This window comes from Odocoileus virginianus, chromosome 3 (assembly GCF_023699985.2).
Source record: "Odocoileus virginianus isolate 20LAN1187 ecotype Illinois chromosome 3, Ovbor_1.2, whole genome shotgun sequence".
Lineage (NCBI taxonomy): Eukaryota > Metazoa > Chordata > Mammalia > Artiodactyla > Cervidae > Odocoileus > Odocoileus virginianus.
Genome location: NC_069676.1, coordinates 34,238,805 through 34,263,877, shown reverse-complemented (window position 1 = coordinate 34,263,877; position 25,073 = coordinate 34,238,805). Strand labels below are relative to the sequence as shown.

General features: G+C 42.1%; 1 protein-coding gene across 4 annotated transcripts in view; it reads right to left on the bottom strand.

Annotated features, from left to right (window-relative positions):
- SEMA6A (semaphorin 6A) overlaps positions 1-25,073 on the bottom strand; it is a 129,473-nt gene that overhangs the window by 40,646 nt on the left and 63,754 nt on the right. For all 4 annotated transcript variants that reach the window (XM_020910302.2, XM_020910306.2, XM_020910305.2 and 1 more), the window contains exons 2-10: positions 23,193-23,330; positions 20,557-20,674; positions 16,333-16,393; positions 15,293-15,355; positions 14,479-14,580; positions 8,391-8,481; positions 4,749-4,868; positions 3,962-4,050; positions 2,889-3,106 (exon numbers count right to left, since the gene is read on the bottom strand). In XM_020910302.2, coding sequence (XP_020765961.1) covers positions 2,889-3,106; positions 3,962-4,050; positions 4,749-4,868; positions 8,391-8,481; positions 14,479-14,580; positions 15,293-15,355; positions 16,333-16,393; positions 20,557-20,674; positions 23,193-23,292 — 962 coding nt within the window. In that variant the 5' untranslated portion in view covers positions 23,293-23,330. The remainder of the gene's footprint in view (positions 1-2,888; positions 3,107-3,961; positions 4,051-4,748; positions 4,869-8,390; positions 8,482-14,478; positions 14,581-15,292; positions 15,356-16,332; positions 16,394-20,556; positions 20,675-23,192; positions 23,331-25,073) is intronic.

Here is a 25,073-nt window from a genome sequence, read left to right as displayed (position 1 = left end):
TCACTGCACACAGAAGCACCCAGGGCAAGACAGGTGCTCGGCAGCATCAGCAGCATACAGGGCAGGGAGAATGATTTGGCCTGGATTTTGCACATGTCGAAAGGATATGGAAAACACTCCGTGTGTGTATGCATTAGGAGAATTTTATGCCATCTTTAATTTCATAAAATAATTATTGAAGTATTACGAAGAAAGTGAGAAATGGGGGAGGATTAGAAAGCTTATTTAAAACAGAGTGGCAGGATAAATTTTAAAGTATGTAGCGTGTGTGTGTGTGTGTGTGTGTGTGTATTATTCACAATAGTAAGTCTGTAATAAGACAGTGATCTTCATTTGTTTTGAAACTTCAGCGCTCCTAACATTATTTAATTTTGTAAGACTCTTTCCACATCTCGCTCTCCTAAAAGTAAGAGATATACACATTTACTTTAAATATTAAGAAAAAAAGGATAAATTTTGAAATATTTTATGAGGCACTTCATAATCGCTAAAGATACCCTAGGGTTTATACTCTTCCTAATGTTAGAATCATGTGTAAAATCCTTTCTTTTTTCTTCCCTACTTTATCCCCTCCCTTTATTCCCATCTTCTGTTCATTCAGCACATATTTATGGAATCCCCGATCTCAAGCCGTAAATGTTCAGTAAATAACAAACCGTGCTCTCAGCTGATTCACAATGCAGTGTGGTGGCAAGCAACAAGAGCAGTGATAATAATAATAACAGCAACAACTTTACAAGACCATCTGGTAAAGGCAGTATATATGAAAGGCATGTGCAGAGTTCCAGGGGATGTGATTGGAACTGACCTTGGAGCATGCCCAGGGGTTCAGTGGGCAAGCAGATAGGTTGGGGGAGCAGACTTGGCAAGATAGCAGGGTGTGAGTAGTTAGGTCAACCCTCTGCACTGGAGGGGGAGCCGACACCTGACCATGATGGGCTTCCATGCCATGCCAACAAGGGAGCTGGGCTTTATCTTCAGGGCAAGAGGAGCCCCTAAAGGGTTTGAGACAACCTGACGTGATGGAGTGGGAATGTGTGGAGAATGGGGTGGAAAGGGATGAAACCAGAGGGAGGAGTCAGAGAGGGGCTATTGTTTATAGATGAAGACTGGTCTGCATACTTTTGCCGTTTTCTGATCTTACTGACCAAATATGGTTTCTGAGACTGCATTAGCATGCACTCGTTGAATGTCTCCTAGGGACCTTTAAAGAAAATTCTTTAAATGGAGTATGTGTAATATTTAGGAATCTACTACTTTGTTGTAATCATAAAGTAACTCATTTTCTCAAAAAACATTAAAAAAAATTAGAAATGTGCTCTGAAATTCCACTGGCACTTACATTCCTATGTTCCAGAACAATCTTCTTTTTCAACACTCCTAGATACATGGGTTCCAAAGTACAAGCAGTTAAGGTCTGAATTTTTACATCTTTTCTATTCTGAAGTCTAAAAATTCCTTCAGATGGCCACATCTTACTTAAATGTAACTAAATACTTCTTGCTGCAATATAGGTTTATGTTTCCGTATATCTTCAATGGGGGACTCTTGACTCTTGCCCTCTGTATAATTGAGGAATGCTATTTCATCCTTCAGCCTGCTCTGTTGTGGGCTTTACCCAGTTCTTAGGCATTTTTTCCTAGCTGCTGTCCTCCAGTCTCATCATGTATGTTCCTGTCATCTAGCCATTCATCAGGTTCTTCAAAATCTTTGTAAAAAGTATAATCCAAAACAAGACAGTGTATTCCTGGCAGAAGCTCAGAGAGAACAGAGAGAATTGTACATAGTCTAGAGTAGGTACTTCAATTGCTTGGCTGCGGCCAGAGTGCGGATCATTTCCACAGGAGACTCTGAGGTCTGGGAGAGCCGAGTTCCAGGGAACATGGTGTCCCTCTTCCTCTATTTTTGAGTCTCCACACGTGTCCACTGCTCCAGGGACAGTTATTAGTGTCATTTCATAGCTCAGTGTCTTAGCTTAAATAAACACAAAAATAGGAATGAATGGGCTGAGACTCAGTACAATGTTTGATGACTTGGAAATCCTCAGTGGTGGTGATGGTGTTGCTCAGTCACGTCCAACTCTTGTGACCCCGTGGATGGTAGGCCACTAGACTCGTCTGTCCGTGGGATTTCCCAGGCAAGCATACTGGAGTGGGTTGCCATTTCTTTCTCCAAGGGATCTTCCAGGCCCAGGGATCAAACCTGCATCACTTGCACTGCAGGTGGATTCTTTAGTACTGAACTACCAGGGAAACCTAAATCCTCAATAGAACCCTCCAGAATCAGACAGTGGTGCTGTGGTTGGGATTCTGGTTCCTCTGACAGGATGATAAGCAGGTGGGATGCCAGATGGACTCATCTACTTCCTAAATTTCACTCTGTAGCATTTTAATACATGTCCAGTATTTTTACTTCAAAAATTACTGATCTAGTCATAGAAATATTAAAAGTCAAATAAAATGTTAGGTGACCTAGAAAAGAGGAACATTCTTGAGTGCCAGAGCTGCTGCTTCTATCTGTGGACTACCTGGACCAGAGAGTGTAATTAAACTCGGTTTCCTCAAGTGTAAAAAGAAGGCAACGGTATTCACTTTTCAAGATAATTAGAGGGGTTGAGAAATAACACATGAATAGTGTTTCTGTCCCAGACATCTGAAAAGAAGATATTGGTATAATTTATCTCATTACTTTCTCCAAAATTCTACTCTAACAGCACTTATACCGATTATCCATTTGTGAATGAAGACTGAGAGTTAAGTGCTTGTTAGTTACAAATAGTGAATGGCAGTGTTTCCATCAGTTGCAAATCTTGTGTATTAGACAAGAACCTCTTGGGAAAAGGAAGCCGGGAAGGACTGATGAAGTCCGCACCGCCAAGGCATGGTTACCTGTTATAAGGTGTGGAGAAGGTTGCCAGGACAACATCACGGCCATGAATACGAATCACGTCGGTAACTGCCTGCAGGATGTTGAAATAAAAATGGGAGTCCCCGGGAACGGAGCAATTGAGGCGAGCCTTCAGGAAAGAAGTCCACTGCTTCTCCAGGACTCTCTGAGACCCTCCCATGTCATTCTTACAAACCTGAGCCACCCTTGGGAAAACTACCTGCAGAGGGAAAAGGCGGAGAAGAGGAAATGCACTTATTTTGCATGGAGATCTTGGTAGAATTTACCTTTCTTAGAAAAATAGAAACAGAACAACAAGATGCTTAATTTAATCCTGTGTTTCTAAAATCAGTGGCAAAAAAAAAAAAGGGAAAAACTCAGCATTGGAACAGAATGTTTGGAAAGATAAGGCTGTGGCATTTAATACAGAACCATAAACCCTTCAGGGGATCAGCTCCCAGGCACATACACTCATTTCCATACAGACTGCTTAGCTTTTTATTTCCTCAAACAAAAGCACACTTTGTATGCGCCATCTCTGCCATCCTCCCTGGCTGCCTCTGGGCCCTGCCTCTCATGCCCTGAATTCTTCTAACTGTGCATGCCACCCTGGTATAGAATTTGTGCCCTCCAACTCAGTGGTCTTGATATGCTCTCTGGTAGAAATAATCGAAATAGACATCCCTTAAGTCTTCTATTGCTTTTTGCAATGAATACAGTCAAGACCCTGGGTTTGCTTATAGGTATTGAATAGTTACTTTCTCTCTGTAGAGCAGCTCAATTTGAAACAAAACAAAACAAAAAAAACTTGATGAGTAGACCTGGAAACCACATCTTTCTTAAAATACTTGAAACTCATCTGTTTGTTAAGTTTTCAATGTATTTAAGAGGTTTTCTCTGTATTCTGTTAACAATCAGAAAATGCATATAGGGGTTCCAGGAAGCAAAATGTTTCACTTCCACCAGTCTTTGTTGGATCTTCTCAAAATGATGACCTTGTCCTTAGATTTATGGTTTCATTTCCAAGCCATTCATAACCATATTGACCCCATATTAAGACATCCTCCCCTCTTACCTTTCCCATGCTGTTGTACTCCACCGCTATTTCCCTAAAGAAGAAGTAGATGTAGTCTCCATAATCTACCGCTTGGACAAAATACGGTTCTGTGGACAAATGGGCACTTTAATTGGGGGCGTGTCACACAGAGTTAAAAGAACTGCAATCAGTTGCAAGCAAAGACATGTTATGAAATAAAATTGTAGGGCCATTAGACATTTGGTTAACACTAACCATTTCTAGTGACTTTACACATGCAAGTGCTTAGTGATTTCCAAAAGCATTTAAGCCTACAGATTTAATCTTTCAGAAGCAGTTGCAATGAACAATGAAGAATAAATGAGTTTTGCATATCTCTGTAATTTTATTTTCTACAATACAAGGCTCATATTACAGAACAGATTTTGTACACATTGCCTTGTCAACCTTGACTCATTCGGGTTGTGAACAGCTTTTTTCCTGTTCCCCACCACCTCTAATTCCCCGTTCCCTTCCATGAATGAAGTGTTTTGTTTAGTTGTTTTCATGTGGGACTTTGGAATGAGAGCTTGAAGCAGGAAAGATGAATGTAATGTATTCTATTATGGTGGTGTTGGTAGTTTTGATAATACTCCAGAAACTCATGGGAAGTGAACAGGGGAGGTAATAAATCAACTTGGGGCAAGAGATGCAATTTCCACCTTCCTGTCTGTGAGAAGCCATTACTAAAATGAAACTACAATCTGGACCATTCAGACGCTAAATCTCCTTCAAGATATATATCTCCCCCGCCACACCTCCTTTCTTTTTTTAATTGTGCGTTCACCTTTTAACCATTTTGAATCATGCTTGACGGTCCGTAGGGTTGGGCTATCTCCAAGACTCCGGTAGATGACTGCATCAATGGCAAGGAAGTCTGTCACTGTAGCAGAGTATAGTTTTCCATCTTTGAACAGAAAGATGAGAGGAGAATATGGTTAGAGCAAGATGGTGGGCATGGGGGAATAATAGAGACATCCCCCACCTGGCTTTCCTATGTCAGGCAAATAAGGACAACTGGGGCAAATCCAAGAGTCGCTAGGAAAATACTTGGCCCACATTCCTAACCATTTTAAATTGGGATCACGAGAGATGAAGCATTTTTCATTTTTAAATTGCATGGCAATTTCTAAGCAGCAGCAGTTCAGGGAACAGAGTAAATGAAAAATGTTGTTTGCTTCACTCCATGAGATGGACCTCGACTGAAATCTCAAGGCCAAGGCCCCTTGGACACTGCAGCTACCTCCACACCGTGGTACACTGGATGAGGTAGGAGCCCCGGGAAAGACAGAGGCCGGTTGTATCACCAGAAAAATTTAAGTGCAAGCAGAAGTGAGAAAGTCTGCAGCCTAAGCAAGTGAGGGAAGTTGAAGAAAGAGGATTTGTAAGCAAAAAAGAGCTGACTAAAATTGCTACATGTAATCATACTCCGATTAAAAAAAAGAAAAAAAAGAAGATTGGTATGTGTATTCTTTCTGAGTCTCTGCTCCTCTTTACCTCAATCAGAAGAGCCACCAAGTCCTACTGATCTAGCTTTCCATTTAAGAGATATTGTTTCAGTATTTCCAAAGTCTCAGACTGAGAACATTCTGATATACAAGAAGCCAAAATAAAGAAGGGGAAGGGATGCTGCTGAGTTCAAACTAGACTTTTCTTTAAGAATTCATGCTCTTTGGGACTTCTACTTGAGGATACATCCAAGGCAAAAGAGAGACAAGATGATTGAAAATGAATCCTGAAAATTTTTGGTTCTTTTGCTGGATTAGCAAGCATTCTTTACACAGATAATCAAATGGGCTGTTCTGGAATAGTAAAATCTGTGTAGATGAAATGGAAACAATAATTATAAAAAATAGCTTCCTTGGCTCAGCTTTTTAATGGGTTACCTATCTTCATTAATTGTGGTTTCCAGAGCCTCTTCAGAAGTGGCTTATATACATCACAGTTCTCTTGAAGCTCTAACCCTCGTGGGATAAGCATATGGTTCTGTTTTAAATAAACATACCTAAGCAAAGTCTTTGAGGTCTACTTTTGGTCTTAACTGATATTTGCTCAGTTTCAGGTAGAGCTGTCTTCACATCTACATTATTGGCAGTCATATATCTGTACGTGTTGACCTTCTGGGTTAGATTTTGGCTGCAGACAGCAAACCTTTCTACTGATACACATGCGTCTGCAAAAATCACAAGTTTTCTTATAGAATCATAGCTCCAGGTCATACGGATAGACCTGAGGAGGAGAGGACAGTGGGAGTTGTGTGTGTGTGTGTGTGGATACTGCTGTTGAACACTCCTTCATACTCTTTGTTTTACATTTTAAACTGGATATCTTGCCAGAACTTTTACTTGTAAAATAGAGTACTATTTTGTCACTCTTGGTAATATGACAACTATTCAGGGGCAACAAGTATCTTCTGTTTATAATGGTGGAAGTTTTAAGAGCTTTCAAGCATTGCAGTGAACATGGATTCAGATACACTTTCTGCAGCTACTAGATGGTTTCATGGGGCTTGCTCTTGGAAGCTTGGTGGCCTTAGAAAACACCTGCTCATCCTCCTCTTTCTGCCTTGGGCTGCTCCTTTTTCATTAGTAAATTTACATTCCCCACTGCAGTCCACAACCTCCATTACTCTATTACTAACGCAGGTTCCAAGTGTCAGAAAAGTGCTGCAGCAGAAGTCAGGCACTTAAGAATATAATTCTCAAGCACTCTTTCCAGCGGCGTTGCCCCTACCCATGCTTACAGACGGATTTACATGACTTTGTGTTTCTTACAAGGCTGCTTGCTAGGAATGCTCTACCTTTGGAGGAGAACCTGAGAAACCTTTCCTTCTTAACTTGGCACAAACTGCCTCTTCAATTTTTGACTGCAGATTTGGGTTCACAAATGATGACACTGAGGATGTGGTTCAAGGAGCTGGTCTTTTTTCATAATCAAAGCCCTAAAGTTCCTCATCAAGCTAGGATGCGCCAGGTTTTAGCTGTGGTGATGGAAATTATAGCTAACTGCTTTATTACATTTCATAACAATCACTATTATACCAATACTTCTCCCTACACCCACCTCAATGAGCACAGCTGGCAACGAATTCCACAGAAATCCCCATCTGAAAGTCATGGCTTATTTGCTTTCATTCTATATCCTTTGCAATGGAAGGAAGGAGTAGCAATGGGGAGTGTTGGTCAACCTCTGATCATCAGCATCATCCCTTTGGCCACTACAGTTCTATCAGAGACAGGCAGGTAAGCTCATGAGGTCATGATATTTGAGAAGATGTGCTGGTAACCAAGAGAGTTTCCAGAAACTTCCTTTTGTCTCTTTCCTTCTCCCTTCTATATGTAGACAAGGGGATGCGTGTGCATGCTAAGTTGCTTCAGTCACGTCTGACGCTATGCAACCTTATGGATGGACTGTAGCCTGCCAGGCTCCTCTGTCCATGGGATTCTCCAAGCTAGAATACTGGAGTCAGTTGCCATGCCCTCCTCCAGGGGAATCTTCAAAACCCAGGGATCAAACCCACATCTCTTAAGTGTCCTGCATTGGCATGTGGGTTCTTTACCACTAGCGCCACCTGAGAAGCCCAGACAAAAGGATATGTAGCCCTAATTGAGACCCAACAGCCATCCTATGACTGTGAGAACAGCGTCTCCCTCAGAGAAAGAAAGAAAACTGAGCAGAGAAATGAAAAGGACCTGCGTCCCGGATGAGATGAATGAGCTGTTGAATCAAAGCCACCCCAAAGTCTACCCCACCTTAAATACTCAGTTCACACCGGGGGTTTGAGGTGGGATTTTCTATTACTTCAGCCCAGACATGCCCTCACCAGTATGCTGCATGTTCAGCACAAACTTGTTACTCTTTCTGAAGGCAGAGAAGTATGGGTAAGCATGGCAAAGACTTGTCTTAAGAAGTGAGGAGAGAAAAAAAAGAAGCAAGGAGATCAAACCAGTTGATCCTAAAGGAATCCACCCTGAATATTCACTGGAAGGACTGATACTCAAGCTGAAGCTCCAATACTTTGGCCACCTGATGTGAAGAGCCGACTCATTGGAAATGAGCCTGATGCTGGGAAGGATTCAAGGCAGGAGGAGAAGGGGACGGCAGAGGACGAGATGGTTGGATGGCATCACTGACTCAATGGACATGAGTTTGAGCAAACTCCAGGAGACAGTGAAGGACAGGGAAGCCTGATGTGCTGCAGTCCATGGGGTCGCAAAGAGTCAGACATGACTGAGTGACTGAACAACAACCAAAAAAAAACCACAAAAGTACAATTTCCCTATGAATTTCAAATGGAAAAAGCATTCTTAGTTACAGTAGTCACCAGAGAATCAAAGGACAACTGTGACTCTGTGAATCCTCCAGAGCCACAGGCTGAGCCCACGAAAACAAATGCAATGAGGAGAAACCAGGAAATCAGGTCATTTACCTGCAAACAGTGCGATATTGGCATGTTTGGCATCGTAAGGGCATCTGGCCATTCCGCTAAATTCATCACCCACAGGTTCCAAAGTATCCATCTAAATGAAATAATAGGACTAAATTAGGAACAACAACCAACAGTAATGACAGCAACTAATATTTACAAAGCACTTAATTTTTTGAGCAATTTATATGCCTGGTGCAAATAATGCTCAAATACCCTCTGAGGTTAAGTCTTTTGGTTTCAGATGGGGAAGCTGACGTTGAGAAAGATTAAGTCACTTGACCAAGATTCTGTAGCTAGGAGAGTCAGAAGAATCAGTCATGTTTGCTTGACTCAGAACCATGACAATAAAGAGATTCCCATATCCTCCTGGAATGCTAGAGAAATAAGCATCTTTTTCCTTGGAAAAGGGATTTCTGACGTATTCAGCAGGAAAACATATTCCCCCATCCGCTAGAATTATCTGCTAATTCTAAGTCATGAACTCTACAGAGAATGACCTCAGTTTTGGTTTTGTTTTGCCAGAGGAGTCTTGCCTTTGTGGGTTAAGTTCTAGGAGAAGACTCTGGAATTCTTTCTCAGGTTACCTGCTAGAATAGCATGGCATCAGCAAGCATGAAGAAAAACATAGATGCAAGCAGAGCTCAGTTGCCTTTGCGCCTACTTCAGAAACGTGTCTGAGCCTCAGATTGTGTAGATGAGAAAGAGAGGCCCAGAAGCTGAGAGGCTCCCATGGGCCCCAGATATGAGCAGTGTGCTTGCCACGTGACTCCTATCTCCTCGTGCCCAACCCAGACTTTTTCCTGGTCATCTGAGTATGTTTAGAAAAGGAAAAAGGAAAACGAACTCTCTTTTAAAAGGGCAGATTGCATACGAAAACTTGGATTTCTTGCATCTTTTGAACATGTGGGTAAGTCAATTCAGGCCCTTCTTAGCCAAGTGGCAGCAAGCTATAGTTGAGTAATGGCTACCCCTGCCATTTTCTTCAGATCAGCATATAGTCTCTAGCACCAAGACTCCTTTACCCATAGATTGTATTGACATCCTGCTTGCTTCACTCCTACAAGTTACCTGCCTGGCTCATAGGCATTTGCAGGTGAGGCAAAGCCTTACCAGCTCTTCAACAAATTCATTTCCCTTTCCTCCATATCACACTGAACTACATTTCCCATCCTCCCTTGCAGTCAGGTGTGATCACATGACTGAGCTCTGGCCAATGAGGTGGGAGTATAAGGCTCTGCCCCCACCTCTAGGTCTTGCCCCAGACAACCTCCCCAGATCCTCCACTCTTGCTCTCTTTCCACATTCTTCCCTTCTCTTTTCATCTTCTTCACTGGATCCTACAGAGGATCCAGTGGAGGATTCCAAGATCCTAGGAGATCACAGGAGATGGCAGACATATAAGCAGGATGGAGCTGGCTTTCTAAATAACCTCTCAGAATAGAAACTCTCCGACTGACCCACACTTGACTGTGATGTGAGCAGGAAATGAACCTCTGTTGATCAGCCGACAGTGCTTGGCCCATCTAGACCAATAACTCAGGGGTTCCTCCCACCCTCCCTTCCTGACACTATGAGAGCTTCCTAGCATTTTAATCTCAGCATCACAGAGACCAAACAGTGATCTTCTCCACAGCACTAATGTTCTGACTCCTCCGTATTTCAGTCTTCTTTATGGTTTTAGGGTATTTTGTTTATCATCTGGAAGTGGCATAGTTTGACTCCAAATATGAAAACGGAAAGAAGACAAACCCAAGACAGCACTGAGGAAGGATCTGTGAAATGCCCTTTAGCACTAAAATCAAAGTGCCTGGGGTTGCTGCCCAGGAAGAAAGAGCAAGATCCTTACTGAGCAGCCGCTAGTATAGTCCAATCAATTGTGCCCTTTGCCCTCAACTCACAGAAACTTTTCAAGGACAGGACAGACCTTTTCTATGTGCAACCACTTTGGGATCTCCCCCATCAAAGCCATAATGCTTGTTTAAACTGTGACTGAGAATCACATAAAGCAGTTGTGTTAAAAACACATTTTTAGGAGAAAGATGTTCAAGTTAGACACCCTTTAAAGCAAATGTACTCTTCCCCAGCACATGTTTATGAAAGTCTTTTCCTAATATTTTAGCCCAACAAGAGCTTCCTGTTGAACTGCGACAGACTTTACAGCCATGACAAGTATTCAGAGTGATACCTGCTATACAGTGATGCAACAGAAATGCCGTTATCCCAAGCAGTTGCAGGCTGTGATCCTGCCCATGGGGAAACAATAATATACAAGGGGGATATATTTTTAAAATGTACCTACTTCTAAAAAAGCGGCCACAGCTATAGCTAGTCAGGGGCGGGAAGCAATGAGGAATTAATGTATTGGTTTGTGAACTTGGAAAGGTCCAGAGACAAGACAATGTCATGGTGAAATCCTCTTTCCCTGAAGTAAGAACTAATCCTTGTAGCAGTCATCAAATCTCAGACTTAACAATAACCCCTGGGAAATTAAATCACTGTAGGGTAGAGATAATTATACTAAGAACCAGCCTGACTTGTGCAGAAGTTCAAGAGGTTTAGAAAACAGGAGGGAAAAGGTATGGAGTGTAGTTGTATATTTATAATGGACAGCCTTCAGAATTCTTTCCCAGATAATCTTATTTGGGGCTCTAATCTCTCTAATATATTCAGCTTACTTCTGTTATAAAACTTGTGGAAGTCAGGGCACAGTGCAGAAGCAGAGACCAAAATTTTGTCACCTTCCTGCTTCAAAGTAGTTTCACTTCATGCTTCTGAACTCTGTGATTTGGGTCTTTCAGTGGAAGACTGGCTATTGTTTTTGCTTTGACCCTTTGGTCCTGATCTGGTAATTAAAAAGCACTTATGAGATAGGCTGTCCATTTTCTCTGAAGCCAAATACATTATGTCCCATGTCCTAGGGAAATTTCCAGTCTGCCCGGAGAGTCTAAAAACACTTTTCTGAGCAATGCCAAGCGTTCTCACTGCCATTCTCCATGCTAGGTGTATCCTGTCTGTCGTTCCTGAGAGGCCCTGGGCTCCTGGAACATGTCTCAGTAGGTGTGGCTAGAACAAGGGGAAGGTGAAGGCACTTCTTAGAGGTGGAGCACCTTGGGGAATGGAACATGTGTGGGAAGAAGGAGCTGGATCCCTTGCAGGCTGGGTAACACAGTGCCAAGGAAACCTGTAATTTGTCATAGGAGATAGGTCTCCAGCTAGGGAATTCATTTGGATTTGTTCGAAGCATTCATCTTAATGAGTCCTAAACAATGACACACAGGGATGGAATATTAAGTGGCAGAATTAAAGTCAGAGCTCCAGTACACTGTTACTGGCTGAATGTTTGACTTGACGGGCTGCCTCTTACCACCTGAATTAGCTCCTGTCCTTATGTGAAATTTTAATATCTAGTGATAGTATTTTTTGCATTGTTGTTCAGTCGTTAAGTCATGTTCAACTCTGCAACCCCATGGACTGCAGCATGCTAGGCTTCCTTGTCTTTCACCATCTCCTGGAGTTTGCTAAGACTGCTTAGACCTCAAACTCATGTTCATTGAGTTGGTGATGCCATCCAACCATCTCATTCTCTGCTTTCCTGGTGGCTCCGATGGTAAAGAATCTGCCTGCAAAGCAGGAGACCCGGGTTCGATCCCTGGGTTGGGAAGATCGGCTGGAGAAGGGAATGGCTGCCTACTCCAGTATTCTTGCCTGGAGAATTCCATGGACAGAGGAGCCTGGTGGGCTAAAGTCCATGGAGTTGCAAAGAGTCAGACACAACTGAGTGACTAACACTTTCACATTTTTGGCATTAGTTTAAACTTATAAAAATACCAAAAAAAAAAAAAAACCCACATTGAAAATATTATGTATCTTGATTACTAAGTTAAAAAAAATTTATGTATTTATTGGCTCTGGTGGGTCCTAGTTGCTGCAAGTGGGCTTTCTCTGTTTACTAAGAGGCAGGGCGAGGGGGTAGTCTCTAGTTGCCGTGTGCACTTCTCACTGAAGTGGCTTCTCTTGTTGCAGCTCATGGGCTCAGTAGTTGTGGCACACGGGCGTAGCTGCTCCACAGCACGTGGGATCTTCCTGCACCAGGAATTGAGCCCATGTCTCTTGTACTGCAAGGCAGATTCCTCACCACTGACCCCGGGAAGCCCCGTTACTGAAATGTTTCTAGTGCGCCCTCACATGTTGCACCTGATCGGAGTGCCTCCCTGCCTCACTCTAATGCTGGCATGCTGGTGCCCATTTCCAAACGTAAGTGGAAGGTGAGCATGAGGATAAAATAGATTCTCCCTCTGTCTGTGCTAAGGCAGTCTTTTAAAACTGTCCGACCCAGGCTGGTGAGCCCTCTGGTCCTGACATCAGCCCATCATTTCTTTTCTCGTCCTTCACAGCCCCTAAGGTTTTGCTTTATGCTGGTGAAACCCAAATCTAGACATCCCCGTGTCTCTCCCTAAATCAAGGGTGAGCTGTCCATCTTTTTGTTGGAAATCTCTATTCATGTCCTGTAGGCACTGCCATCCGTGGGGCCAGGCGCACTCATTATATGCAAAATGGAACCCCATGTTCTCACCACCACGCCGCTCTTCCGTCCTCCCTGTCCAAATTGATGGCCGCCCCATCCACCCAACCAGGAGACAGTCTCACAGTCATTCTTAACTCCTCTCTCTCTTTATCCTGTGCTTCTTGTCAATTAGTAAATCCTCCTTTTTTTAAAAAATAGGAGGATAATTGCCTTGCAGTGCTGTGTTGATTTCTGCCATGCAACAACAACATAAATCCTCCTCGCTTCTGTCACTTCAGTATTTCCTGAGTCTCTTCTCTTCCCTTCATCCCTGGGGCCACCTACCTCTGCAGACTCTTGTTTATTGTCACTGTCACTTCACGGTCCAACACTTTGGAACCAAATGAAGTTTCTCCAGCTCAGCAGACTGTTTCTTGCTCTGTGCCTTTGTTCATGCTGTTCCCCTACGTAGAACGCCCCGCTCCCTTCATTTGGTTACTTCTTCTTTAAGACTGAGGTTAGGCATTATCTCATTTACTGTTTACCCCGCAAAAAATGAACTGAACACCTGTTTGGAGACACTATGTCAGGTACACATCTGGGCAATCACAGATGCTGGGGTTTCTCCTGGGCTGGGGTGCTCATGTTCCATATGTCCGGGCCACAGGAGGGAACACTCGAAGAGAGGGGTTGTCCACCTCCTTCTGGACGCTTTCCCTGACTCCTCGTCTCAGGCTGAAGTAAGCACTTCTCTGCGATGCTTGCGTCATGCTCTGTATTATGCCGCCATGGCAGCAAACCCATGGATTGAAGTTTTTTCTCCCTGTCTGACTTCCCAAAGAATGGACGCCTCCTATCGGTCTTTGCAGTGTCTACTCCTAGTCATGGGAGAAACTCAGTATGTATTTTCTGAACAAGAAAACTGAGGGAAGAGGGACAAGGAAAGGTAAAGATGTGGGGTCAAAACCTCAGGTCATTTTTACCTCTACTCCTTCAGTGACACCATTATCAGATGAACTAACTTGATTTATTAATGCTGCAAGGGTTAATCTTTTTCTCCTTCGCATGAAGGCCAAGATAAGTCAGACCATGGTCAAGTAAGCTGAGTTCTGAATGGAATTAAATTCCCGTGTTCTTGAAAATCTTACCTAGAGGAATGTCTACAGTTTCCAATGGCATGCTTTTGAGATCCCTTTTAAAATAGAAATCGTTCACAGTATAAGTGTGTTTTTGTGCTCAGAGAGGAGATGGTGGGGTGGGAGGGAAAAGGAGAAAGGGAGAGAGAGGAAACCCACATGGTCTGTGAGGTACGCAGGCTGACATTCTGAACAATAGAGAATAGGGTCTTAACAGAAACGTACTTTGCCGGGTCGGCTCTTTAAAGCCACGTCAATCAATCCTGAACAAACAGGAAGCTTAGAAGCCTGCTCAGGATCAGTCATGTGGAGCACTACATTAAGTGGAACAAGCTAGAGGAACCCAGGTGGTGTTGAATTAACCCTCTTAGGTGACTGCGGGCACAATCACAGTAAATTATGAAATACCTCCGGGCCATGTGGTTCCAGCAGACAAAACAACATTTACCTTATAGTTTCTGCAGGAAGGGTTGAAGGCATTAGTTCCACAGACGAACAAAGTATCATCATTTTTCTTCAGCAGAACTTTAATAAAGTTGTGACACTCATCCTGAAAAACAGTTCAAACTTTTGGGTGTCCAGTTTAGGGTAGAAACCCATTCAACCGTGGGCCATGATGTGCTGAGAGCAAGGTGAAAATGCAGGGGGCTGGGGAGTTCTCCTGTGAACAGTTCCGGCACCTCCTTGTATTTTTTCCCCCAAGATGCTGCTGCTGACAGTAACAACTGCTTTTCAACAGTAAATAAGAACAGGAGGTGTGTGTTTGTGCCACCAAAGGAAGGCAAGCCAGGACGTAGCAGCATCCCATCACATTAATTTTAATGCCAGAGGCTTCAGAGTCCCCTGATACACAAGGTTCCCAGCTGAAGTGTGTTTTTATGTTGTTCTGTGATGGAAGGCACAGACCACTTATGTCTGGGGCAGCCTTTCTGGGCTCTCCTGCAGACTCTGAGGGCTGTGGACCATGAGAGAAGTCCCAACAAGTGTGCTCAGAAGAGTCAGCACAAGCCAGTTTGGGGTCCAAAGTCCCTGGTGCCCCCTAAATAGTTCATGATGCAGCCCTAGCAGCTGTCACACTGTTTCATCACATTAAAAGCAAACTGTTGTTTGCAAATTAAAGCCTTCAATAAGTTGATGGAAGAAGCAATTACTGGGGGAAAAGGGACTAGCATGAGCCATTCTACATCACGGTCTGCGGCTGGAGATAACAGTCAAGAACTTAACCCAAAGTGGCAGCTGCAGAAGAAATGAAAATTGCCTACCTTATGTTTTCCCTTCATTCTGCATGTGTCTACATCAGCCTGTCTAGATTTCCATGTCAGTTTCTGCAGGGATCAAGAAAGAAATCAATTAGAGCCCAGAGGTTGTTGCATATGATTTTTGAAGTAAGAGTTCCCTGGGGGAGACTAGACGCTGAACATACATTTATTGAAAGCTTTCCACACCCTTTCTCCGAGATTAACTCACCATAACAACAAAAGATTAGAAATGGAAATGTTCATTTAATTTTGAACCCCTATCTATTCAAGACTGCAAAATGATCTGCTTCTCTTTGAGAAAAAGATGAAAGAGAAAGGAAAGAAGAATAAACAACAGTGTGGAAATTTCACATAAAATATCCACACTAACTTGCTAAATTATGCTCATTTTGATAAAATACATGTCCTTGCCCTTCCCTTTCACTTGATAAATCAGTTTCCATAAAGCAGGCCTTTTCCTTAAAATATGGAAGTCATTTTCTTAAACATAAAGGGGACATTCACTTTAGGTGGACAAAGATTTAATTCAGGTTACACTCCTTCACATAAATTCATGTGCTGAAGGGATCATCTACTTCTGGGGCAGACTTTATTAACTAAAATACCTCCATGTGGAGTTATAAGGAAGCATGGGTTATATTTTATATCTGTCTGAAATGGATAATGATCAAATTCCTGAACCACAACAGTCAAGTCAAACTTAATATTGCAAGATATGGAAACATAACAGTGAAACACTTGTGGGACAAAAGTTGATGTATGAAAACTGATCTTTTCCTGGACAAACATCCAATATTTTATCCAAAGAATTTAGGAATTACCTAAAATTCCAATCTGTTTATGTGCATGTAACTGATGAATAAAATATGAAGTACATAACCATTTCATATTAAGCCCTAACTCATCACCAAATTAGAGTTTCATAAAATGTTCCCAATTATTCTAAGCCATGTCATTTCAATCAATGCATTTAAAATACATACTCTCTCCAAGAACCATCCTAAGATCCTTCATTTCTGAAAGAACGTTTTAAAACTACTTACTTTGCTACAATAAATTTCTTCTGTGTGTGAGGTGTCTATATCAACAGTATAAATATGATCCCTATAAACAAAGAAGAATTAAGACAATGTTAAACACGAGAGTCAAGGCAGTGCATTTTCTCCTGAATGAGTCCATGTCTCATTCAAGGCAGATAAATCCACATCCATGTTATTAAAAACAAGATCTGAGGGCAAGAATAAGGGGAAGGTTCAGCTTCTAAGAGATGCTTCAGGATCACATTCAGCACCTTCAGAGAAATCATGGCATCTTGCCAACTTTTATGAAAACTTTCCAGTAGCCTCTCGCATCCCGTAACAATAACATCTGTATGTATGTAGGTAGTTTAGGTGGGAGATGTCTGCAAGTTAAATAGGCTTCCAAACTAGCATACAGATGGGTTCACATGCCCTTTCACTTGGTATTCAAGGTGCTGGAGTTGTTCATCAAGAGACCTAACAAAAAACTGATGTCTATCTCCATCACTTTTTCGAAAACATATTTTCAGCTTTAGCTTTGATGATTTGATTGACAAGATGGAAGACGATAAAGGTAAAATTATTTCCAGAAGCCACTCTTTTTCACACAGGGATGGTCAATTAAGGTTCAGATGTACTTGAGCTAAAGTTTACATTTCTTGCTTCTGTTCACCTTCCTGTTTTGCTGAGAACTTGGTTGTCTTTATGATTTGCTGCCAATCTCCCCTTGGAAGGGGAGAAACAGAATGAGCAGCTCAGGTGTGGGGCTATATTTAAACATCCCCTTCTGTGTGAGCTGAGCACAAGGGCGTTTTTGTCTGGAATTCAGAAGAAAGAAAAGAAAAGCGCTACATTCAACTGAGGAGATGGGGGGCTAGTGAGGGAAAGCAAAACAGCTCGTTTTCCCTTGAAATAACATTGACTTTTTCTAAAATGCAGGAAGTCCTGGGGCTGGAAAATTACCCACAGCTTTAAAGCAAGACCTCAAGGCTCCCATGCAGACTTTCAGGGCCCCTCATTACTTGAAAGAAAGGGAAAGGGGAGAAGGGAAGAAAGAAAAAAGAAAGGAATTATCTACTGTCAGGATTCACTTCCATTTTTTCCCCCAGTTCTTTGGAAATCTGTTTGCTACTACTTTTAGGGAAAGAACAACTGAGAAAAACAGAAATAAAAACAGGTTTTCTTTTATGAAAATAAAAGGAGGGGGTAAGGCAGTTGGCCTATAAAATTCCCTTCCCCTTGTGAGTGTGTGTGAGTGTGTAAGAGTGGTGAGGGGGAGAGAGAGGAGCCTGTTTTGTAAATTGCTGAATTGGAAAGTTCTTCAGACTCCAGTAGGGTGCCAGAACGGCTCTGCCCTTTAATTCCGAGGCAGTTTTATGGCATTCCTTTATTGCTTGTTTGACTTTATTGGTGGTGCTGTGGGTCAGGTTCATTATTGGAGTGGAATTGCCTATTACTTTGGTATCAGCTTTGAGATAACTTGAGATTTTTTTTCCTGGCCCTGCCTCTCCTCAAAACTTTTAAGTAGGAGCTGAACGTATGAACTGTGAATTAACATCTGATTAATATGCACTGGCAATTCCTCAGAAAGCTCTTGATTGCCACCCCCACCCACCCCTTTGGCATGGCCTGTTTATGTTAATTAGCAGTTCAGAGATTAAGCAACAAAAAAAGAATTTACAAAATGGATAATAATAAAGCAGAACTGAAAAGGGGCATTGCTCATCAAGCTTCCCTCAGTCCCTGGGTTCTGGCTGGGGACATGGCTTCTGATAGCTGACACCCATTGTCTAGAAGAACTGGGGAGCCTTTTAAAAATCAAAATTCTATGAATGAAATCTCCTTTGGACAGTGGCAATATTTTTCAGTCTCGAAGAGATCACATTGCCCAGCACACAGAACGATGCTTTATGCTAAACCACAGATCAAGGGTCAGGGGTTTTTCCCCAGCACCGTGTGTGCATCCCAGGTTCATTCGCTGCTCTTACTGAATTCAGTTACTTAAACACAAACTGACTTAATCCTAGGACTTCCTCTTCCCCTCTCCAGTGAGCATCATTGAACTATGTTGGCATGACTTGAGTCTGGGGAAGAATTTCACTTTAAATCATGTTAATGGCTGCCTAGGAACATGGATCTCTTGGGGCTCTGTTGGGAAATGTGAAATTAAAGAGAGAGGAGAGACCCTAAATATGCAAACCACAGAAATCATTTAGGAATTTTTCCAGGGGTGTGTATTCCAGGGAAGTGACTGCACAAAGTGAAAACCAACATGTCTGAACTAGGCTGTTACAGATTTGACCTTTAACCAAGGGCAAGATTTGACCTTTAACCAAAGATGAGTCTGTCTTATAGAGTCACAAAAGTGAATGTGTTTCTCCTTTTTTTCCTTCTTTCCTTTCTCCTTTTCTTGGGGTCAGGAGTTAGGATGAAACAGTCTTGGTTTTAACAAGGTGTAATATTGGTCACTTTGAAGTCTGCACAGCACCTTATTCCTAACTCTGGTGACCCCTGGACTGTTTCACACCCAAGTTAAAGTCATCAGGTAGTCGGTTATGTTTCTTTCCCCCCTAAAGACTGGGTTGCAAAGTGAACAATTCATAGAAGATTCTTGAGTCAGCCTATTTCTCACAGATACAATGTTTTTTCATTTGTTTCAAGACCAGCCTTTAGCTAACTGGGTACAAATGTAATCTTCCACCCCTGTTACATTTAGGAAACTGGAAATGGTCTTTAAGAGGGAGCTAATATTCTCCAGAGAGGTGGCTACTGGGGACTCATTGGAGTGTTTTTAATGAATACCCACAGTGGCTATTGTTCTTGGAGAACAGCTATTAGAAGGTTATCACCAGGACAAGTAGGCCTTCTATGGCTCAGCAGACTGCAGAGCAGAGAGAGGTGACCCAGACTCTAGAGCAAGCCTGTTCCAGTTCAAGTCCTGCCCGTGTCGCTCTGACCCAGTCATTCCACCTTTGTGCACCTTGGTTTCCTCTCGGAATGACATGGGGATGATAACAGCTCTAACTCAAAGGGCTTTTTTTTTTTTTTTGCCCCAGGATTGAATGAATTAACATTTATAAAGAATTTACAACTATATTTGCAAATTTATATAGCACATACAACAAGTATGTACTAAGTGTTTATGAAGTAGAATTTTTAGAAAGTGCTTTGGCATTGCTCCCTGTGACCAAAATGTAGGGTACTCATAGGATATTTTAATCTAGCCAGTGGTTTTTTTTTTTTTTTTTTTTTAACTTTACATTGTATAGCTTGTATTTTCAGAACATCTAAGTGCTTTGAAGGAAGCCAGCACTGTTGTTATTTACTTGTTCTTTACTTGTGCTCACAGCCAGACAGGTACTACAAACATAATCTCTATTTCTCCTTCCCAGTGTAAAATGATTCATCAGTCTAGACCCAGGTTATACCACAGTGGACCCCACAAGATACTGCTCCTTGTTGCTGTTTATTTAGAAATATTTTGAATAAGTCACAACCCCTGTCCCCAGTGGGGGATCATGTATTTTTAGAATCCCAAGGGACACCATTAAGATAATCTATTCTAGTCTCTTATTTAACAAAGGACACTGAACAGCCAGAGAATTTATGGTCCAGGTAAGTTAAGAGTAGAGTTGAAACAAAACCTAAATCCATATGATCCCTGTCTGGGTAGTATTCTTGCCAGGCCATTCATCCTTAAGGCATGGTCTGTTTGAATAACATTTCCCCAGTGGATGAGTATTTTCTGAACTAGATCCACCTCAAAAACTTCTACTGGTTGGCTGCTGCCATTCTGCTAAAGTAATATATACTATATATTATCTGCAAAAATACAGGTTTAACATACACCCACCCACACACCCATTCAACTTAATTTGATACATGTTGACACATTCAACTTAATTTAGCAAGTATCAAGGACAGAACACTTTACCCTATGCTTGGGTAAATATCTGTGTATACTGTATGTGTGTATATACACATATACACAATGTTCAAGATAAACAGTGGATTATTTGAGTTTAAACTCCAAAATATGCAATTATTTCTATCGAAATCCACATCATCAAGTTACAAGGACACAGAAAATCTTGAAAGAATGGTTGCTTGACAAATGAAAGCAGACTTTAAATGAAGCAACGCTGTCTTTGGGAATGTCAGGATCTTTACTGTGAGGCAGAGTGTGAACATTTAGGTATTAGGACCGTTGGATGCTCCAAAGGCAAACACAGGGAAAAGGGGGCTCACCTGGCAGCAATGTACAGGGTTCTGTTCATGATCACAATCATTTGGATGTCCAGCCTGTGCCTCTGCGTGGTGTTCCGTCCTGGCTTGTGGCCCACAAACACCGGATACTGTTTTGTATCTGTGAAAAGAGGACATGGGGCAAGAGAGGGAAGAGGAAATCAGGCCAAGAATTGACAGGGCCGGGGCGGCGGGGGGAGGGGGTGGCCACAGAACAAAACCATATTGAAGTTCAACCATGCCACCATTTTCCACCCAGGTCTGTTATTTTAGGAAATGTTGTGATAGAAAAGTGCTCTTTAAGGATAATCGAGTTACAGTTTCATTTCCTGATGCTAATGAGCCTGGGCTTAGATTTCTGAGTGTCACTCTCTCTGACTTGTCCCTTTTTCTTGGGGGGGGTTAAACTTGCCAGTGAACCCTTTGCATGAAGGTGCTCTTTTCTTCCCCAGTTTTCTTTTCATCTTCTTTAGAGTGCTAAGCCCGAGGGGCAGTCTGCCAAAGATCTTGTCTCCGGACAAAACTATTTCAAAGCAGCCTTCCCATCAATCACCACAAAGGCAATGTGGTCTGGAGGCAAGAGCCTTCGTCCAGGGGCCAGAAGGAAAATGCAGTCTCCACAGGCGTCCAGCTGGAATAATCCACTATTGAAGGCAGCTCCACTAGGTCGGCTGGCATTCTAGGAACTGTGGGAAGTTCGCTCGAGTTAAGCAATTGGCTGATCTCACAGAAATGGGGGCTTTGACAGGACAGGGTCATACTGAGTATAGCCAGTCGGGTGATCTGGAATTTTCCCTGACCTGGAGAGTCAGTGAGCCTATTTCCCCTTTTTTGCAGTTCTCCTCAGTGGAGAATAGGCAATTTGTAATAATACCTGACCTTTGGAAATACCTACAGCTCAAAAATCTCTCTGCCTTTAAACCTATGATCTCCAGAGCACTGGCAGTCCTTCAGAGAAACTAAGGGGGGAAAAAAGATGAGTCACATTTAAAAGGCAGTTGTTTCGGGGGGGGGGGGGGTGAGAGGAATATAAATAATGACTCAAAATCCATTCATAGATTAATGCTCTGACCCATACACCTTAAATCCCTGTAGCCTCTGAGTCTGACTCACTCTTGTTGGAGAGCATCAGTATATCTTACAACCATGCTTGGTATGGGATTATCTTGTACTTTCCCTTCCACTGCTCTGAAATTTTATCCACCCATTCAGCAAGGAAGTTGCTAAAACAATTAATTCCTGTCTCTGTCCTGTCAAAGATTTGAGTGTCCACTGAAGTAGGTTTTCAGTAGCATATTTGGGGTCTCTTTCTTATTTATTTATTCATTTTTTTCCTGGGGTCTTTTCTGCACAGGGGCACCGAAGATAGACTACTTATCTCAAATGGAGATGAATGCTTATTAAGGTTTAGTACTTTGAGTTAGGTGGAGGAAGGAAATGGCAAGCCACTCCAGTGTTCTTGCCTGGAGAATCTCCATAGACAGAGGAGCCTGGTGGGCTACAGCCCATGGGGTCACAAAAGAGTTGGACACGACCGAGGCGACTTGGCATGCATGCACGCCACTTCAAGAATGATGATTTCAAACTACACAGTTTGGTCCTTAGTCATACCCTAACTTTTGTTCTTAATTAGAGGTGTAAAGCCTTGCCATCTCACCTTCATATAAAATTACTTCTTTTTACAACCTAGACTGTCTAGCAGAAAGCTGGGTGGGCAGCGTTAGTATCCTAATATTACTGTCAAATACCTTTTTAATGGTTCATTCAATGTTTGAGGATAACTACTGTGATGACAGATATTTGGGTAAAATGCTTTCCCCTTTACTGTGATAAAATATTTTATCTTTTGGAGAAAAGGAAGAAAAGTAGTTAATTGTCTATTTCATTCCACACGCAGGTAGAATTATCCTCTTTTGAGGAGTCAACTGACCTTTTCATCATGGTGCCTTCTACCCTTGATATCGAAGCAGAGATCAAAAGAAAGTTATGAACGTTAAAATAGGTCCACTGGGAATTCAGTAGCACTTTAAGTCTTGCAATGATATACTTCTAAGTCTAAACAAAAGCTGATTTTTGTCCCAGTCTTCTTTTCTGTGTAACAATGCCTCCGGATTAGTTACCCTATGAAAATGTGCAATCCTGGCAACACCCAGAAGACTGTGATGTTCTCCCAAAGCTGGTTTCTAGGTGTGATCACAGCCTCCCTGTAGTGACTGAGACTTCACTGGAGGTACTGAGGGATGTTTCAAATCCTCACACAAGTGTGTCCCCGCAAGCTCGTTTATTGGATTCATAGAACAGTCATCCCACCAGTTTGACTAGACTTGAATTATCCACCTTCCCAGGTGGCGCTGCCGGAGTGGGGAAGATTCCCTGGAGGAGGGCATGGCAACCCACTCTAGTATTCTTGCCTGGAGAATCCCCATGGACAGAGGAGCCTGGCGGGCTATAGTCCATGGGGTTGCAAAGAGTTGGACACGACTGAAGTGACTTAGCACGCCCACATGCATGCCATCCACACAAGTTTAAGTGACTACCAAGTCTCCTCTTCTATGAACTGTTTAATGTGTGTGTTTTGCCAGCTGATGCAGGCACAATTGCCCACAGAGGGAGAGAGTGAGAGATAGGTCGATACTTACAGTTGCCATGCGAAATACTGATTGGCTCAGAATCTTCTGGGAAAGCAGCCCCAGCACAATGTAGCAGTGTGAAATATAGCAGCAAGGCTTCTGACCTCATAGTAGTTCAGCGGGGAGACTTTACTTCTCTACTTCACCCTGCCAAAGAGCAAAGAAGGGATTTTTATTCTTTTCTTTTTTTTTGCAAGTCAGTTTTATTCCATTCCATAAAATCAAATGGCCTTGAAGATAAATTTTAGAGAAAGGGGCCGCTGTGTTCTATCTTTCCTATTGTGGATACACCCGTGATGGTATTTTGCAGAAGGAACCTGTGTCTTATCACCCATTGCACCCTCCTCCCTCATGCATAGGAGCCCTTTTGCAAAATTTCTCCCAAACCAATTACTCAAGAGTCTTGGTTCTTTTGCCCTGAGCCATCGTGAGGCCATTATGTGTGACTATTTCACAATCACGAAATGATGTTCTGAAAAAATGTGGATAATTGAGAACGCTTTTTTTCCCCCTTTTAATGTAAATACTTTTTTTTTCTTCTCAGCAGGTTTAGAGCAGCATGCCATCCCCAGACATGTTTTATGTGGCCAGTCCAGGATCTTTCAGAATTTTGAAATAGTTCCCCAATACTGAAAAATTAGAAGGTTTCTACCCTTCTTTAGAAAAATCAGAATATCTGACATACTGACCTAAATGACAGTTCCCTTCAAGCATTATGCTCTCAGCCACAAACACCACCACTCCACCTGACCGTCAACACCTGTACAGGCTCAGTTCAATGATTTCCCATTACCCCCTTGACCCCTTAGTTGAGATTTTCACTCCTGGTTATGTAATTCTACAGTAATTCTATAGTGACCTTAGACATAAATAAAATCACACAATCTATGTTTAAAAAGAAAGAAATGGATCCTTTCAGACTCTGTGGAGAATGTTACAGGCAGCATCTGAAACCACATCCTGAATAGTATTGTTGACTTTGAAAAAACCCTATCTTTGTATATTTTAGTGTCAGATGTGGTGAAATGGTAGTGAATAAAAATGCCAGATATACTGTTCTACCCATCTGCATTTTCTTAAAGATGCTCTTTATGTGTAGGAAAAAAATCTCCTACATTATTACAAGTAGAAACACTCCCATGTGGGGCTGCTGAATACAGTGAAAGGAAAGTCGTAAGACAGAACATATTGCATAATTCTCAGGCATATTTCAAATAACTGTTGATCAGGGAAATTAATGTAAAATGGGGATATCTTTTTATCTTTGTAAAGTCTTTGAAGTAGCCTGCCAAAGATGGTCTTTTTTGAACAAAGCTATTTCATGGTAGTCCATCAATCATTTAAGATTTGGGTGTAATAAAGTCAAACTTAGCAACTTACATGTCTTTGAAAGTTAATTTGGCAAACAAACTGCTAACTGACGCTTTTTGGAACACACTTAATATTAGATACCTGTGTGTCTCTTCTTCATGCCAAAAAAAGCATTAACAAGTCCCAAGTGTTGCATTGCAACTGATAATTTCACAGACACAGCTGGGTCTTAATCATTTGTTCAATCTAAAAGTGCACATTAATTAATTTGCCTTACCTTGAAAATCAAAGAGGGAGAGGGGTTGAGAGCAAAGCCTAAGCCATTCCATATCTCCATTTCTGATGTGTAGGTTAAAAGTAAGCTTTAAATAATTACTTGTTCACAAGGCAGTCCATTACCCAGAGATGCAAACGTGTATTTACAGACAGGTGAAAAGCACTGCTCTAGCCATTCATTCATTTGCCAGTTCTTCCTATTCTGGAGAATCTAAACCCAAAGGGAAGCTCTGAGATGCCCTGACTTAGCTTGTCAGGGCTTCTGTTCATTATAACATTAAGGAAGAAAAGTCAATCACAGGA